We start from the raw sequence: 16245 nt of genomic DNA, 5'->3' as shown, positions 1-16245 counted from the left end.
TATAATTCTCAAGTATTGTCAAACATATTTAATTTGTATTGACTTAATCTTAAAATAATCATTAATACAATATCACATAGATGGAGAGTAGTATAGCGTCAAATAAGCCATGTAAGAAAAGACAAGTTGATCTTCATGATAAATAACAATTGTTTATCTAGTGGTTATATTGTAAATAAGTTTACATGTTTTGTTCACGAGCAATACCACTACTTTTGGTTTACACCAAATTGCTACTTGAAGTAGCGGTTTTAGTGCAAAACCGACCATTTTTACCCTCGGGCTCCCACATGCAGGCATGCAAGTATAAAACCTAAAATAAAAGACTTCGTACCTTATATAATTATGCTTCATCAGCTTACGCATAGAAAATTCATGTACCAAAAGGATTAAGACTTGATATTATATTTTATGAGAGTTCCAATAACTTTTGATGGCTTAACATTAGTTTTCCCTTAAGGGAAATTGGTAGGCAATGTCTGTTTATATTAGTGACTATTTATCATAACACTTGAATTGTCAATTGAACATTAGTACTTAAAGGTAATTAATCTCAGTGTCTCACACACGTGTTGATATAAAATAAATTCCAAGGTAGATATGAGAAATTTTACCAATAAAAAATTATTATTTTCATGTAAACTACCAAGTGTCATTCACGCGTTATTAAAAAAAAAATCGAGATTCACAACCATTCAAATCTAACGAGACACCTTTTCATAATAGAAAAATTTATACCGAGTAATTAAAACTAACAAACCAATATTTTCATTTCCTTATCAAAGTTTATATTCCAAAAATACACCTTTAAGGAAAAAAAAAAAAAACCAAACATTATTACACCTTAAACAAGATTACTTACTACATAAGAGTAGAAAAACCTGTCTTAAAGAAGAATAGTTGAATCTAAAGGTTATACACAATCGGGGTTTTGTTTACTACAACTACAACACAGATATTCAGACAACACAATTACACATTCATCACTTCCAACGCATCCTCATTTCTCTTTCTCTCTCCTCTCTTTCTCTCTCCTCCTTCCACCGGTTGCCGGTGACATCACCTTCTTATCTCAGGTGATCTCTCCTTTCTTCATTTCCCCTTTTTTAATTAGGTTTTACTGTTAAGGTTAGTTATTGTTCTTGTTTTTCAGCTCTAAAGTTTTAATCTTTATGTAGCTGTTTTTCATTTTCGATTGTTTTAGTTGATTTGTCTGTTGTTTGATCATTTTTCTGATAATTCAATCATTTTAAGTTTGATGGGTTGTTTTGGGGGGGATTTTTTTGGTTGATTGGTGGGTTTTTGTGAGGTAATTTGGATAAATTCGATTCATTTCTGGGGTTAGGGTTTCGATTTTTGGGTGTGTGGATACAGTTATGCTAAACCCAAATCAGGGTTTTTGTGTTGAGCTGTTTGGATGAATGGTAGATTATATGTGAGGTCTTCAATTTTGCTTTTTAGGATGAATTTCTCAGAATTTTGAATGAAAATTGAATAATTGTTTGGGTCTTTTTGAAATTCATGCCATTTTGCCCTCTAGTTTAGGTTCATAGATCTCTCAATGAGCATCCGAAATTTGATTTGTTTTTTTTGTTTTTTGTTTAGTAAAACTGCCTTTCAGTTCTTTTTCATTGCCTTTGTATGCATTTGCTCGGTTATAGTAATATACTAATAAAGTTGTAGACTTTAGTGTTTTCAAGTTTGTAATACTTGTAAGAAAATAAAATTAAGTCACAGTATGTGCTGACTTGTCCAAACTAGTTCAAATGCTTAATCTTTATGGAATTGAGTTCAATCTGAGGGTGCTTGTAATTCAATCAGACCCCTTTACCTCTGGGAGGAGAGGGGAAGAAAGGATTAATGGGATTGTTTTTATGCCCATAATCCAAGTTAGATCGGGAGATCATTTTATTATGTGTTAATCAACTATGTTATGATCATCGTATGTTGACGTGCTGTGCATTTATAGTCTTAGATGTTGTATTAATAGATATATCTGGAATTTTTATGATTATATATCATTTAATGATTAAATTGATTAAATGGTAGATATCATGATCAGTTGTGTATGACAAATTTGTGGCTAACCTGTTTGTTTCGTGTTGTGTAATAGGTGATTAAGCCAATCAATTAGATACAAAAATGAACGATCGTAAAGTTATTGAACTAGAGTCAGGATGGGAATTCATGGAGAAGGGGATTACAAAGCTAAAAAGGATTCTGGAAGGGTTACCAGAGCCACCTTTTAATTCTGAAGACTACATGATGCTCTACACGTGGGTGCCTTATCTATTATTTATAACATGTTTTGGTTTAGAATAATTTGTTGCACATTACTGAGTATCTAATTCAAATGTAGGACAATATATAACATGTGTACTCAGAAACCCCCGCATGATTATTCTCAACAGCTCTATGACAATTACAAACAGGCATTCGTGGATTACATAAACTCAACAGTAAGAATTTTTTTTTGAACTTTTGCACTTCGCCAGTCTTCCAAGGGTCATTTGTTTGTACTTGTACATTCCTGTTGACGACTTGGCATGAATAAATTGAAGGGAATTTGTTTTGGTGTACAAGTATGGTGTTGTTTTTGTCACTACTTACCCTTACGTGTGGTAGATCTATTTTGAATCTTTGCAAATATAATTTTGCTCGTGTAAATTAGATTGTTGTAAATCATCCATTCTAGTAACTAGTAAGTATTGCTATAATCTTGCTCGCATATCAATGTTGGTTTTAGTTTCTCACGAAATTTTCCGAAGTTTAACATATGTAATTCAAGATTTCAGGAACTGTTTCTTCCAAGTCTGGTCATTGTGTGTGCTCTGTGTTTTTAACACTGCATTTTCCTGTTCCCTCCCATTACTTTGAATCAGGTTTTACCTTCTCTAGGGGAGAAACATGATGAGTTTATGCTGAGAGAGCTTGTGAAGAGATGGTCAAATCATAAAGTAATGGTCAGGTGGCTGTCTCGTTTCTTCCATTATCTGGATCGGTACTTCATTGCTCGGAGGTCACTTCCATCTTTGCATGAAGTTGGATTGACTTGCTTCCGTGATCTGGTATTGAAATATTTTCCATGTCTCTCTTAGTAGTATAATATATGTTCTCTATTAATGTTTTGCCCTGATTAAGGCTTTGATTGATTGATTAATGTTTTGCCCTTGCTTGATTGTATACTCTTGCTCTACATGGGGAGCTGACTCATGAATGAACTTTTTCTGCACCAGGTTTATCAAGAAGTATCTGGCAAAGCCAAGGATGCTGTCATAGCTCTGGTAAGTACATGGCATGAAGCTTTTTTTCCTGGTTTTATTCTCACATGTTCTGCATGCTGATGAGGTATGGCTTGTGTTTCTGATCAGATTGACGTAGAAAGGGAGGGTGGACAAATTGATAGAGCATTATTGAAGAATGTTCTTGATATATATGTTGAAATCGGAATGGGACAAATGGATTACTATGAAAAGGACTTTGAAGCTCATATGCTAGATGATACTGCTGCTTACTACTCACGCAAGGCCTCAAGCTGGATTCTGGAGGACTCGTGTCCAGAATATATGTTGAAGGCAAGCATTTTCTTTTCTCTACTATTTGATTTTTGCCTAAAAACAATGTATGACTCATTTTAATTATTTATGGACAATACAGTCAGAGGAATGTTTGAAGAAAGAGAAAGATAGAGTGGCTCATTATCTACATTTTAGCAGTGAGCCAAAGCTTCTGGAGGTTAGATTTAGTTGTTGTTTCTAGTTAAGCAATTTCCTTCTAGTATTGCTAAGGTTTTGATGATTGTGTGTAAAGATTTTGTCCTCAGAAATATCATAATAAAACGTTTGGGCTTCTTATATGGTTTGTTTTTGATGTATTATTGGCTTTCTTCTACACAGAAAGTACAAAATGAGCTGCTATTGGTTTATGAAAATCAATTACTTGAGAAGGAGAATTCTGGATGTCGTGCATTGTTGAAAGATGACAAGGTATAGCATTTACACTATTTACAGTCTGTAAGTTTTCTGTTTTGTTTATTTTACATTGAGAATATTGGCTTTGGTTCTTGGATCTCTTTAGGTGGAAGATCTTTCTAGAATGTACAGGCTATACAGTAAGGTCACTAAAGGGCTGGAACCCATTGGCAGTATCTTCAAACAGGTAAAGCTTTCTCCATACTTTCAATTGAGCAAGATCTACTTGTCCTTGTAAGTTTGCTAATATTCAGTATGTATTTCCTGCAGCATATAACTGATGAAGGAACAACATTAGTACAGCAGGCTGAAGATGCTGCAATTAGCAAGGTGTGTTTTATTTATTTATTTTCCTATCATCTTCATGATGTTACTTCTAATGTCTGCATTGGTGATGCAAAAATGAATATTATTGCCTATGTTGTCTTTTAAGTTTGAAATGAAAGATAGATTTTCTTTGGAATTCAATGAGTGACTTGTTGTAAGCTTGGAAGAAGCAGAAATACATGATCTTCCAATTTTATGCCACCATAGCTTCCTTATATTCCTGTGATATCATCAATCTTCATTAAAGCTTGCCTTGCTCTTTAAGAAATCGAGTAAATGGCTATCATGTATAGAATAAATTTCTTCTTATATGTTGTATTCATTGTACTGATACTTTGTTAGGAATGTGGGTTGAAAACTTTGGTCATTTGTTTGTTGCCTTTCCGGATCATGTATTAGTTGCCCTAGTTGTCAGTTTCCTTGCTAACACTACTTCCTTGGCAGGCTGAAAATGCTGGTGGTTCACATGAGCAGGTAGGTCTATTAACTCACCTTGTCATATGATTTGGAAAAAGGATATTTGGGCTGAGTGGCTGACTTGTTTGCCTTTTCTTTTAGGTGTTTGTCAGGAAAGTGATCGAGTTGCATGACAAATTTATGACTTATGTTACCGAATGCTTCAACAGCCATACCATCTTTCACAAGGTTTGCCACTTGAAGAATTATTTGCGATTTGTGTTCTGGTGCGGTTTTTTTTTTTTTTTTAGAGCTAACTATTGCTGCTCTATAGGCACTCAAAGAAGCATTTGAGGTATTCTTAAACAAGGGTGTTGCTGGTAGTTCAAGTGCTGAACTGCTAGCTTCTTTTTGCGATAATATTCTGAAGAAAGGTGGTAGTGAGAAATTGAGTGATGAGGCTATTGAGGATTCACTTGAGAAGGTAATTTCCTGTCTACTTTTGATCTTTAACTATGATTTTCTTGTTACTAAAGGTGTGCTTTTTACAACTATCTCCAGGTGGTGAAGCTTCTTGCATATGTCAGTGATAAAGACTTGTTTGCTGAATTTTATAGGTTAGAGTTTCCTCTTGCCACCCCTGACCCTCTCCTTTCTGTATCATTTCTTGCATGGTTGTTTCTGTTCAAGTTTTTTAATTTTCTATTGATTTTTAATAGGAAGAAGCTCTCTCGGCGACTGCTCTTTGACAAGAGTGCTAATGATGATCATGAAAGAAGTATTCTAACTAAATTGAAGCAGCAGTGTGGAGGACAATTCACATCAAAGATGGAGGGAATGGTAGATTGCCTTTAATTATTTTGTTTATATTTGGTGGTCTAAATTCACAGAATTTAACCTGTTTTGATTATTTTATAGGTGACTGACTTGACATTGGCGAGGGAGAATCAGACGAATTTTGAGGAATATCTTGGACAAAATCCAGATGCCAGTCCAGGTCTTGATTTGACTGTGACAGTTTTGACAACTGGGTTCTGGCCTAGTTATAAATCTTCTGATCTTAACCTTCCTGCTGAGATGGTAATGAATGTTTTTATTTTCATTTTAGATCAAAATTATTATTCTGTGGTTTAATGTAAGTTGATTATTATGGATCAGCATGGGTATATCAATTTGTTGTTTTTCTTGTAGGTGAGGTGTGTTGAAGTTTTTAAGCAATTCTATCAAACTAAGACAAAGCACAGGAAGCTGACCTGGGTTTATTCGTTGGGAAGTTGTAATATTAATGGAAAGTTTGGTCCAAAAACAATGGAGTTGGTTGTTGGAACTTATCAGGTAATTATACATTTCTCAACCTGTAATAACTTGAGTAATAAATGACTCTAATAACACTTGTTGGTATAATTGTAGTTTGATGTTATTATCTTAATACCTACAAAGATTACTATGATCCAACAAAGCATACTATGATACCAACAAAGCATTTTGCATTTGTTGGTATTAATGTTGGAGTATTTTGGTATCATGGTAATGTCATTTAGGCACTATTTTATACCAACGAACATTATTAGTCATTAATGACTCAAGTTATTAGATGTAGAGAATTTCGTGGTAAAATACCATCTGATACCTCATTTTTTAAAATCTTAATTTAATGCCCTGATATACATTCTTGTAGGCTGCTGCTTTGATGCTCTTCAACACCTCAGATCGACTGAGCTATTCAGAAATAGCAACTCAACTAAATTTAGCTGATGAAGACTTGGTTAGAGTGCTTCAATCTCTATCTTGCGCTAAGTATAAGATTCTTTTAAAGGAGCCAGCCTCAAGAACTGTGTCCCCAACTGATTATTTTTCATTCAACTCTAATTTTACTGACAAAATGAGGAGGATAAGGGTATGTCCCCCCTCTCTTTATTTCTCCTATTACCTTAGTGTGAATAATTATCTTGCAAGATTCTTTTTATTTAGATTAATTTGCTTTGTTTTGATGATTGCTTAGATTCCTCTTCCTCCAATGGATGAAAGGAAGAAGGTTGTTGAAGATGTTGACAAAGATAGAAGATATGCTATTGATGCCTCAATTGTTCGCATAATGAAAAGTAGGAAGGTTTTGGGATACCAGCAATTAATCACGGAATGCGTGGAGCAGCTAAGCCGCATGTTTAAGGTATAGCATCTTCTCCATCAACAAATATTGTTTAAACCTTTAGCTAGACCTTATACTTATATTGCTGCTGCTAGTGTTGTGGAGTAAAGTAGAGCCGTAGAGGAATCCATTACACTCCTCCTCACACTTTGATGATTAATTAGATTCCTACCTTTTTTTCTTCAATCGAGCTGTGAATCTGTACATATGGTGTTTGACTAATTAGACCCTGGAATATGGCAAAGCTGTTTGATTATTGATAATGATCTGAATACATAAAATGAGGCAAAGATCATGGATCACCGTCAAGGAGGGCTTGGTCGGAATGTCGGATGAGTTTTTACTAAGATGGATATTTCTGAACAATGTAGAGGCAGGAAATAATTGTTATGAAACAGAGATGGGAAAGGGGTGTTTGGAGAGGGTAGTTGCTGGATGCTATAGGGAAATAAGATGCCATTGATATAATTTAGATATATATATGCTTGGTTACGTATATCTTCTCTGTTTTCTTGAACGGATAAAACTAAGAACATAAGGTTGCGCTCTTAGATTCAAAAACCGCAAGGCGAAAAGGGTTACTGGAGCCTAGGTGAAAAGTGAAGGCACTTAAAAATTTCTGGTATTATTAATTTTTTTAAAGCCCAAATATGAGTAAAAAAAAAAGTAAGATAAAAAGATTTAGAAAAAAAAAAAAAAAAAACCCAAAATAATGGGAGGGGCATCAGGTGATTGTGGAATAGAAGATTTGGGTATTGGGCCACTGGCTTTCTGAGTACTTGGAGTCCACACAAAGGAAGAATCTTATGAGAACGAGAAGAGGAGAGTGAGAATTTTGATAGAATATGATGAAGACAGAAAGAGGAGAAGAATGAAGAGAGAGAATGAAAGACAAAGAAGACGAGCAAATCAAAGAAAAAACGTGGAAAGTTTGACCAGCGAAGAAAGCTGGCAGATCTGGTGCTACTCCCTCGCGTTTGAACTTGTGGTGGCCCAGGCTTTGGCCTTGCTCCGAGGTGGTATGAGGTGTGGGGCGCTTTTACTCGCCTTTTGTTCGGCACTGTGCCCAACAGCTGGCAAGGTCAAGGCATTTTGGGTGCCGCTTCACGTCGCCTAGGCTCGCTTTTTAAAACTACGATTGTGCATTTGTGAATTTTTATTGCCCACTTGTTGAAGAATCAAGTTTTTTTTAGGAGGTGGTAGTAGTGTATTTCTGAATTGCTTGGCATTGAATTATAAAAATAAATTATGAAGTACGTGGATGTAGTATATATTTTTATGATTTGATCATTCTTGCTGTCAACTGCTCTAAAAGAGAAGTGAAGTGGAAAAACTAGTGCATAATAGATGGCATGTAACAGTAATTTTTAGGGACCACAATTCTTGGAAAATAATTGTTGAGCTGAAGCCAATTAGAATGACTTTTGGTTGTGGTTTTTGTTTTTGTTTTGGTTTTGATGAGCGAGTAGAACAGAAACAATGTAATATGTATCAATATTTGACTTGTGAAAAAAATCAGCTGATTGAAAGCAGTAGAACTAGTTAATAGGCTAAATTACCACCAACACTCAAATATGTTACAGCAAGTAGAAAGTTAATGATGAAACATTCTGTTTTTGTGGATTGTACGCTCATACAACTGGTAAGTGTGACTCAGTTCTTCCATGTGAAGGATAAAAGTGTGTAGAGAAAGTAACACATCGGATTAAAAGCAATGGTTTTCTTTTTATGATGCAAGTTTTTTTTTAATTGCTTTTCTTTAGCAAGCATAAGAGAAACTTGCTTAAACTAGATATAAGAATATATAGGAGATTTTGCGAGATGATTTATCCCCTGCCCCCTGGTACTGCAAAATCTCTGGAAGTTCTTGTAAGACAGTCTTTGCTGCTGCTTGTAGATTTTAGAATGAGAATGCACTGTGTGACCTTTTAGTTGTATCATTAGTGTTTCTCATTCGGCTATTTCCTGTCTCAATCTTATGCATATGATGTTTTTCTCGCCATGCCATCCTTCCTAGAAAGTAGTAAAAAGAAGGATCCTAAGCTGTAATCAATAAGCAGGGGATGATAATGGCAACCATTAATTTGTGCAGTGATGCTTGCATTGCCTTTCTTGGATACATACAAGTATTATTTTGTATGATTGAATTTGTTCAGTTAATGCTTACTGACTTACAGTGCAAAAAATGAATTATTGTTTATTAAGCATAATTATTGGATTGTAAGGCAACATGCTCCACCGGTTTCCTAATTTCTGTAACATTGAGAATTGCATGCGAAGTTTTTGCCCCTTATTACATAACTAATTTTTTAAATCTATACAGCCTGATTTCAAGGCAATTAAGAAGAGGATCGAGGATCTGATCACCAGAGATTATATTGAAAGAGACAAGGAGAACCCTCAGCTGTTCCGATATTTGGCTTGATCATATTCTTGTGTCCTTGTGAGCAACCTTTCGAGGTGTTATATGTATCAAACCCTGAATGATAATGCGAAGAGTAGGTTTGTAACTTTGTATTTTAGTATTGTACAGTAATTTGGTTTTCCATGAGTCAATCAAAAAATTCTTGGGGAAATTTATTTTTTTGGTCTCATGCAATCAAAGAAATTATATATTAGACATGTTTGTTGATTTAAATAATATATTCAGTTTAAAACTTTCAACTTAATGAGGTGAAGTAGCTTTTATGTGCGCCCTTATCTCCAGGTTTTAAATATATGAGTACAGGAGATGTTTATAATTCATTATGAGTATATACTGCAACCTCTTACCTTGTACGAAGTACTTGCTGTTATTGGTGTTCCTATTCTCTATCATACACAGAATTACACCTTACGAGTATCGATCTATCAAGTCTAAGTTGCTGCCTGTGGACTGATTGATGCTTGCTGAGTAGAGTATAATGGTTAAATCTTAAGCTTGTAGTCTACGTTACGACTAAGTCTTTGGTGTATTACATATATATGCTTGAATTATTATTTCATCATCGCCTATTGGGTTTTCTTTTGAATTATCAATAAGAATAAGAAATATGTACGAAGTATATACGAATTACATGTATACTTCGTATAATTACGAGTTATATGTAAAATTGGCAATTTTAATTCACTAAAAGAAAAAACAATGTAGCTATAAGATTGTTATCAGTCATTTTGACATGAGTTTAATGCATACTAAAGTCTGTTTGATGCCTCTTATAGTTAACAAAGGCTTCTAATGTAAAAGCAACTATTGGAGGGAAGGAAGGGACAATTGGACAAGGATGTATGCTACCTCGATTTCATCTTAATAATTAATAGGTTCATGTGTTTGAATTTGAATTGATTTTTGGCTTGATTTCTTTTCTTGTAGGAGTACTTGGTACAATTTACTATGTATTGGATTTCTATATATGAAGGAAATAATCTAACAAATTAGATTATTTTCAATAAGCTTATTTGTAAAAAGCTAGATTTGTGAGGTTTTTTAAAGAAATGAAATTAGTAAAATGACTATAAGTTGATATTTTCTCTTCATATCAATATAGTTATATAGTTATGTCATTTCATTTAAATGTCCTAATATGTCATTCTAATTAGTGGAGCAACAAAACAAGTACTTGTAAAATAGGTTACTCTACCAACCTGTTAGTTAATTCTCTCTCTATCCCTAAATTACATTGCTACTTCTACCATAATAGAGAAAAGTAAGGATATAATTTAGTGACGGAGGGAATACTACGTATTATCAAACTCATTTGGGTAACCTAACTAAACTTTATTAGTTTCTAATATTTCAAAAAAAAAAAAAAAAAAAAAAAAAAAAAAAAAAAAACAAGAAACTAATGTTACCAAAACAATTTATTCTACTAAGGGGACTGTTCACATTTACTAAATTGAGCTAAACTGAACTGAACTGATTGGAGCTAAACTGAACTGAACTGAATAGAGCTGAAATGAATAGTTTATGAGAGAAGAAAATTAGAAGCTGAACAAAATTGATTGAAGCTGAACTGAACTGAAATTAAGCTAAAATGAAAATGCCCTAACTTGTCAAACCATCTAATATAGCCAGCTATTAAAATCAATTATTGTAACGAGATATTATGAATCAACTGTAGCTAATTACCAAACAAAACCTAAAAATATTCTTATGTGGGATTGGATATATTTTAAGGATATATTTTATTTGTAGAGATAGAGTAAATTTGATACTTACGTGAGATTGTAGTTTTTCCTCTATTTTTTACCTTCATAACATATATCCTTGACGCGTATTTTAAAATAAAAATTAGAAAAAATAATTTAACACCTTAACCAAAATTAAATTATTTTTATGAATTATCTTTAAATTTTGTCTTTAAAATATACATCAACGAGATGTATATTTGAATCACAACCTTTAACTTTTTACACAATTTCTTTTTTGACAAGAAATAACAAGGAAATTGAGTTTCAAGTTAAAGGTGTAAAAACCAAAAACGTGTTTAACGTAGATGCACAAGCAAATTTTTTTAGCTAACCAATCCTATGTAAACATATCAATTTTACTCCGTACTAATTAAATAAAAACCTCATCTTATCAATAGTATAGTCCAAATAAAAGTAACAAAGATTATCTTAAAATTGAAAACTATATAAGGATGTGGAGTTGGTCTGATGATAGCACTCCCATTTCGTAACCTCGAGGTTACGGGATCGATCCTTACCCCCAGCATATGCTGGAATTCCCCCCGTTGTACCCGCCCTTGTGGCTCATATGAATCAAAAAAAAAAAAAAAATTGAAAACTATATACCATTAAATTCCATAATATACGGCGATTTTATTTATTTGATGAGATCAACGTTGTCACTTTTGACACGCGTAACTCATGTGTTACCTAGCTTAATTATCTCAACTTCCTCCTTTTCCTATTTAAACCCTCCTTCTTATTCTCTTTCACCTTCACAACCAACAAACTATTTTCTCTCTTCATCAAACACTAACACAATTCACCTTAAATCTTCTCTCTCTAAATTTGGGTTAGGGTTTCTACGCTAATCTCCGACGTTTTTCGCTCCTAATTCAATGTGAGTTTCTGCTCAATCTTTTCTCGTTTTTTGTTTGATTTTTTTTGCTGTCTGTTTGTGTGCGTCTCTGTTTTAGATGTTTTTTGTTATGATTTTTGATTTTGTAATGTTGAATCTGTTAATGTTGTTGTCGATGATGTTGATGTTGATTTTGTTTATGATCTTAGCGTTAATTTGTTTTGATTTTTGATTTTGTAGTACTGAATTAGTTGAACTTGTTGATGATGCCGATGTTTGATATACATGATCTTGGCGTAAATTTGTTTATCATTGTGCTGTATAGTTATGATTTTTGCTCTATTATGCTGTTTTTCGAGTTTTTTTTTTTATGATTTCAGTTCATCTTAGGGTTTTGATTTCCTTTTCACGTTTCTTGAATTATTTTTATGTTTCTGCGATTCTGTATGGTTGTTGATTAATAATCACTTGATTAAGCGTTTGTTTTTTCTGCTGTGTGTTTGTGTGTGTTTCTGTTTTAGGTTTATTTTGTTGTGAATTTTGATTTTATAATGTTGAATATGCTGAAGTAGTTGTTTCTGTTGTTGATGTTTATGACCTTAAGAGTTAATTTGTTCTGATTCTTGATTTTGTATAACTTAATTAGCTGAACGTGTTGTTTATGATGCGGATGTTTGATTTGTTCATGATCTTGGCGTAAATTTGTTTATGATTTCTTATTTTGTGTTTATGATTTCTTATTTTGTGTTCATGATTTCTTATTATTGTGTTCTATCATACTTTGTTTTTGAGTTTTCTCTTTTGATTTCAGTTCATCTTAGGGTTTTGATTTTCTTTTTACGTTTCTTGTTTGATTTCTATGTTTCTGCAACTCTTTTTAGTGATCGATTACTTGATCGAGTGTTTGACTAATTATAATATGAATTTTTCGTTGTCATTGTTTAGATTTTAAAGAATCCTAACATACTTATGACTGTTATTTGGTGGTTTCTTTGATTTATCACAGATATTCTTTTGTTTTTGTCAATCATGAGATTTCATACAAAAATTTCTTAGATTAAGCGAGTGAATATTGTTTCAAACTATTTGCAAATATTTAAATCTTGCTTTCTTCATATTATGTGTTGAAATGATCTTTAAAAAGCCTTTTTGCTTGTAACACCTTAATAATCTTTAGTCTAGTCACCTTGTGTTTTGAATTTATGTGACCCTTATGCTTTTGTGTTTAGAATAATTGTAATTATTCTTTTTTTCCGATGATTTTAGTAGAAATGCAGACTGATTTGTGGTTCGTTGTTGATTTCATGTGGATCTCTCTGTTATCTAACTTCTTTGTTTTTATGACCTTGTGTGTTGCAGATGCAAATCTTTGTGAAAACCCTTACTGGCAAGACCATCACCCTCGAGGTCGAGACTTCTGACACTATTGAGAATGTCAAGACCAAAATTCAGGATAAGGAAGGTATCCCACCGGACCAGCAGAGGCTCATCTTCGCTGGTAAGCAGTTGGATGATGGCAGAACTCTAGCTGACTACAACATCCAAAAGGAGTCCACCCTCCACTTAGTCCTCCGTCTGAGGGGTGGTATGCAGATCTTTGTCAAGACTCTTACAGGCAAGACAATCACCTTGGAAGTTGAAACTTCTGACACCATTGAGAATGTGAAGACAAAGATCCAGGATAAAGAGGGGATCCCACCAGACCAGCAGAGGCTTATTTTCGCGGGGAAGCAGCTTGAGGATGGCCGGACTCTTGCAGACTATAACATTCAGAAGGAATCTACTCTGCATTTGGTCCTCCGTTTGAGGGGAGGTATGCAGATTTTCGTGAAGACACTCACTGGAAAAACCATCACCCTGGAAGTTGAAAGCTCTGACACTATTGATAACGTTAAGACAAAGATTCAAGACAAAGAAGGAATCCCTCCAGACCAGCAGAGGCTCATCTTCGCTGGAAAACAGTTGGATGATGGCAGGACATTGGCTGATTACAATATCCAGAAGGAATCTACTTTACACTTGGTGCTTCGGTTGAGGGGAGGTATGCAGATTTTTGTTAAGACTCTCACTGGAAAAACCATCACCCTGGAAGTTGAAAGCTCGGATACCATTGACAATGTGAAGACAAAGATTCAAGATAAGGAGGGCATTCCACCTGACCAGCAGAGGATTATCTTTGCTGGGAAACAGCTGGAGGATGGCAGGACTTTGGCTGATTACAACATCCAAAAGGAATCAACCCTGCACTTGGTCCTCCGCCTCAGAGGTGGTATGCAGATCTTCGTTAAGACCCTGACCGGGAAGACTATCACCCTCGAGGTTGAGACTTCTGATACAATTGAGAATGTGAAGACAAAGATTCAGGACAAGGAGGGCATCCCCCCAGACCAGCAGAGGCTCATCTTTGCAGGGAAGCAATTGGAGGATGGTCGAACCTTGGCTGACTACAACATTCAGAAGGAGTCTACCCTCCATCTTGTTCTCCGTCTTCGTGGGGGTGATGCTTGAAGTTGTGAAGCTGTTATGTCGTTCACTGCAGCAGGATTTCTCTAGGTGTTATGTGTGATATTTCCTTTTATGTGTTCTGGGTTCGGAACTTTATTAATATGGTCTAGATGTGTCTATGGTGTGATATTGTGTTAAGGTGGTGATGATGCTATTGTGTTTGGTAACGTGGGTTGCTACCCTATTATAAATAAATAAATGAGACTAGGTGTCTCTTGAGTATATTCTGTATATTGCTTTAAGCTTTGTTTTACTGCATGCATTAATTTCTGGTATTGTGAATCTTTGTTATTCCGAATGCATCACATAACTGATCAACATTTTGCTGAATTCTGAACAAAGGGGGCTATGAATTCCTTCTAAGTTGTTGATAATATCAAATTTGAACAATATAATGCCTCCCTATTTGTGTCTCTATGACCCCTTTATTTATGCTTATTATCTGATAGTAAGCTTACTGTGTTCTTCCTCTTTTGAATGGTTAATCTACTTATATCACCCACTTAAACTTTGATCTATACTCGGATGAATCGATGACTGTCCTGCCTTCTAAACATCTACTTGTTAACGAATCAGAACTCTCAAAAATAAGTTTAGTTCAATTTGTTTGTTTAATCTTGTTGTGTTACCTAGGTGACTTAAAGAAAACCTCAAACTACTTTCTCAACGTTGATATTGTCATGGGTGTTGACGAGTGATGGTTTGCTCAATATACTCGTCTTTGCTTCTGTATACCAGAAATGAATAACATCAGAAGATGATCACTCAGAAAATGACAATCAACCAGAATATACTCTTGATCCAATTAAATTACTACTCTTTATGCAATGATTAGTTTCGGTAAATCAGTAAAATCACTTATTATAGCATGCTGGACTGAATAGTGATGGTGTATTGTTGCAACTGAGCCAGTAGAAGTGTCGCAAATAGCGGTATTAGCAGTAGCAACATGACTCGTGGTTTGATGTTGCGATGAAATATGGAAGATTAAGTGAAAAATCTTGTGCAAGGGTTGATTCCTGTAGCCACGCAAATTATAATGTTCGTCTTCAAAGGGAAGCAGCTCCAATGCAATTATCCAAAGTTCACTGAGAAGCACGTTTGATCATGTTATGTCACTTATGTGTCTTCCTGGCACTTGTTCGTCCCTTTTTATTACCTCCCATTTCCACTTTAGGATTTTCGATATCTCAACAATTTTCTCATTGAGCTGCTTGTTGAACAACTTTACCAGAATTCCTATACAAAGATTAGAAGAAGAAATTCAGCAGGTAACAGTTTTGTTTTGCAATTGTTAGTTGTCTTCTGACTGAACATAAGATACTTATGTTTATTTTGCACAATTTTTAATATCAAATCAGAGTGGCGCAGCGGAAGTGTGGTGGGCCCATAACCCACAGGTCCCAGGATCGAAACCTGGCTCTGATATTAAATAGAGAAAGCTTCCTGCCAACTTTTTTTTGTTTTTTTTTTTTAAAATAAAATTTCTTTTGTTTTTAATCCTTTGACATTTCTTTTTGGACGTTTTGGGCCCTTTGAATCTATCAACAAGACAACAACATTTACTTTTGGTTTGGGCTCTCTGAAGTCTGAACTAATTGCTAGTTCAATCTTTTCTACCCAACAAAATATTTGTACAAAAATTCTTCAAATAAAAAAAAAAAAAGGTACAAAAAGAGGAGAGGGAAATATCTTAGGTATTTACTACTCGGATAGGGAAAGGCACTTGTATGTGAAATTTGTTGTACCTTGAGTATGATACAATCAAGGTTATATGTTTGATCGTGTATTTTGTACTTTATGGCGCAATGTGGAAAAAAATTCTTGGCCCGTGAGAATTTTTTTGTGCAATTAGTGTGCATAACTAAAATAGTAGCGTAGGTCCATAT

The 16245-nt window shown here is 34.4% G+C and overlaps 2 protein-coding genes across 3 annotated transcripts; both read left to right on the top strand.

Annotated features, from left to right (window-relative positions):
* The first annotated feature begins 925 nt into the window (after positions 1-925).
* On the top strand, positions 926-9512 carry LOC145614732 (cullin-1-like). 2 transcript variants are annotated; one of them, XM_081669801.1, is made up of 20 exons: positions 926-1076; positions 2114-2276; positions 2360-2459; positions 2883-3068; positions 3237-3284; positions 3372-3575; positions 3658-3735; positions 3897-3986; positions 4078-4158; positions 4242-4301; positions 4743-4772; positions 4857-4943; positions 5029-5178; positions 5256-5311; positions 5414-5534; positions 5613-5774; positions 5886-6029; positions 6373-6591; positions 6697-6864; positions 9167-9512. In XM_081669801.1, exons 2-20 carry the CDS (start codon positions 2143-2145, stop codon positions 9266-9268), a joined length of 2220 nt encoding a protein of 739 aa, XP_081525927.1. In that variant the 5' UTR covers positions 926-1076; positions 2114-2142; the 3' UTR covers positions 9269-9512. The 2 variants fall into 2 exon arrangements, with proteins under 2 accessions (XP_081525927.1, XP_081525928.1); XM_081669802.1 differs by having other exon boundaries at positions 960-1128.
* A 2270-nt stretch (positions 9513-11782) lies between these two features.
* On the top strand, positions 11783-14553 carry LOC145613357 (polyubiquitin-like). Its single transcript, XM_081668451.1, has 2 exons — positions 11783-11893; positions 13211-14553. Exon 2 carries the CDS (start codon positions 13211-13213, stop codon positions 14357-14359), a length of 1149 nt encoding a protein of 382 aa, XP_081524577.1. The 5' UTR covers positions 11783-11893; the 3' UTR covers positions 14360-14553.
* The last annotated feature ends 1692 nt before the right edge of the window (positions 14554-16245 follow it).

The sequence above is a fragment of the Chenopodium album genome, chromosome 25 (assembly GCF_948465745.1).
Source record: "Chenopodium album chromosome 25, dcCheAlbu1.1, whole genome shotgun sequence".
In the NCBI taxonomy this organism is placed as follows: Eukaryota; Viridiplantae; Streptophyta; class Magnoliopsida; order Caryophyllales; family Amaranthaceae; genus Chenopodium; species Chenopodium album.
The sequence above is the reverse complement of the archived record's forward strand: the minus strand, read 5'-3'. Positions and strand labels throughout refer to the sequence as shown.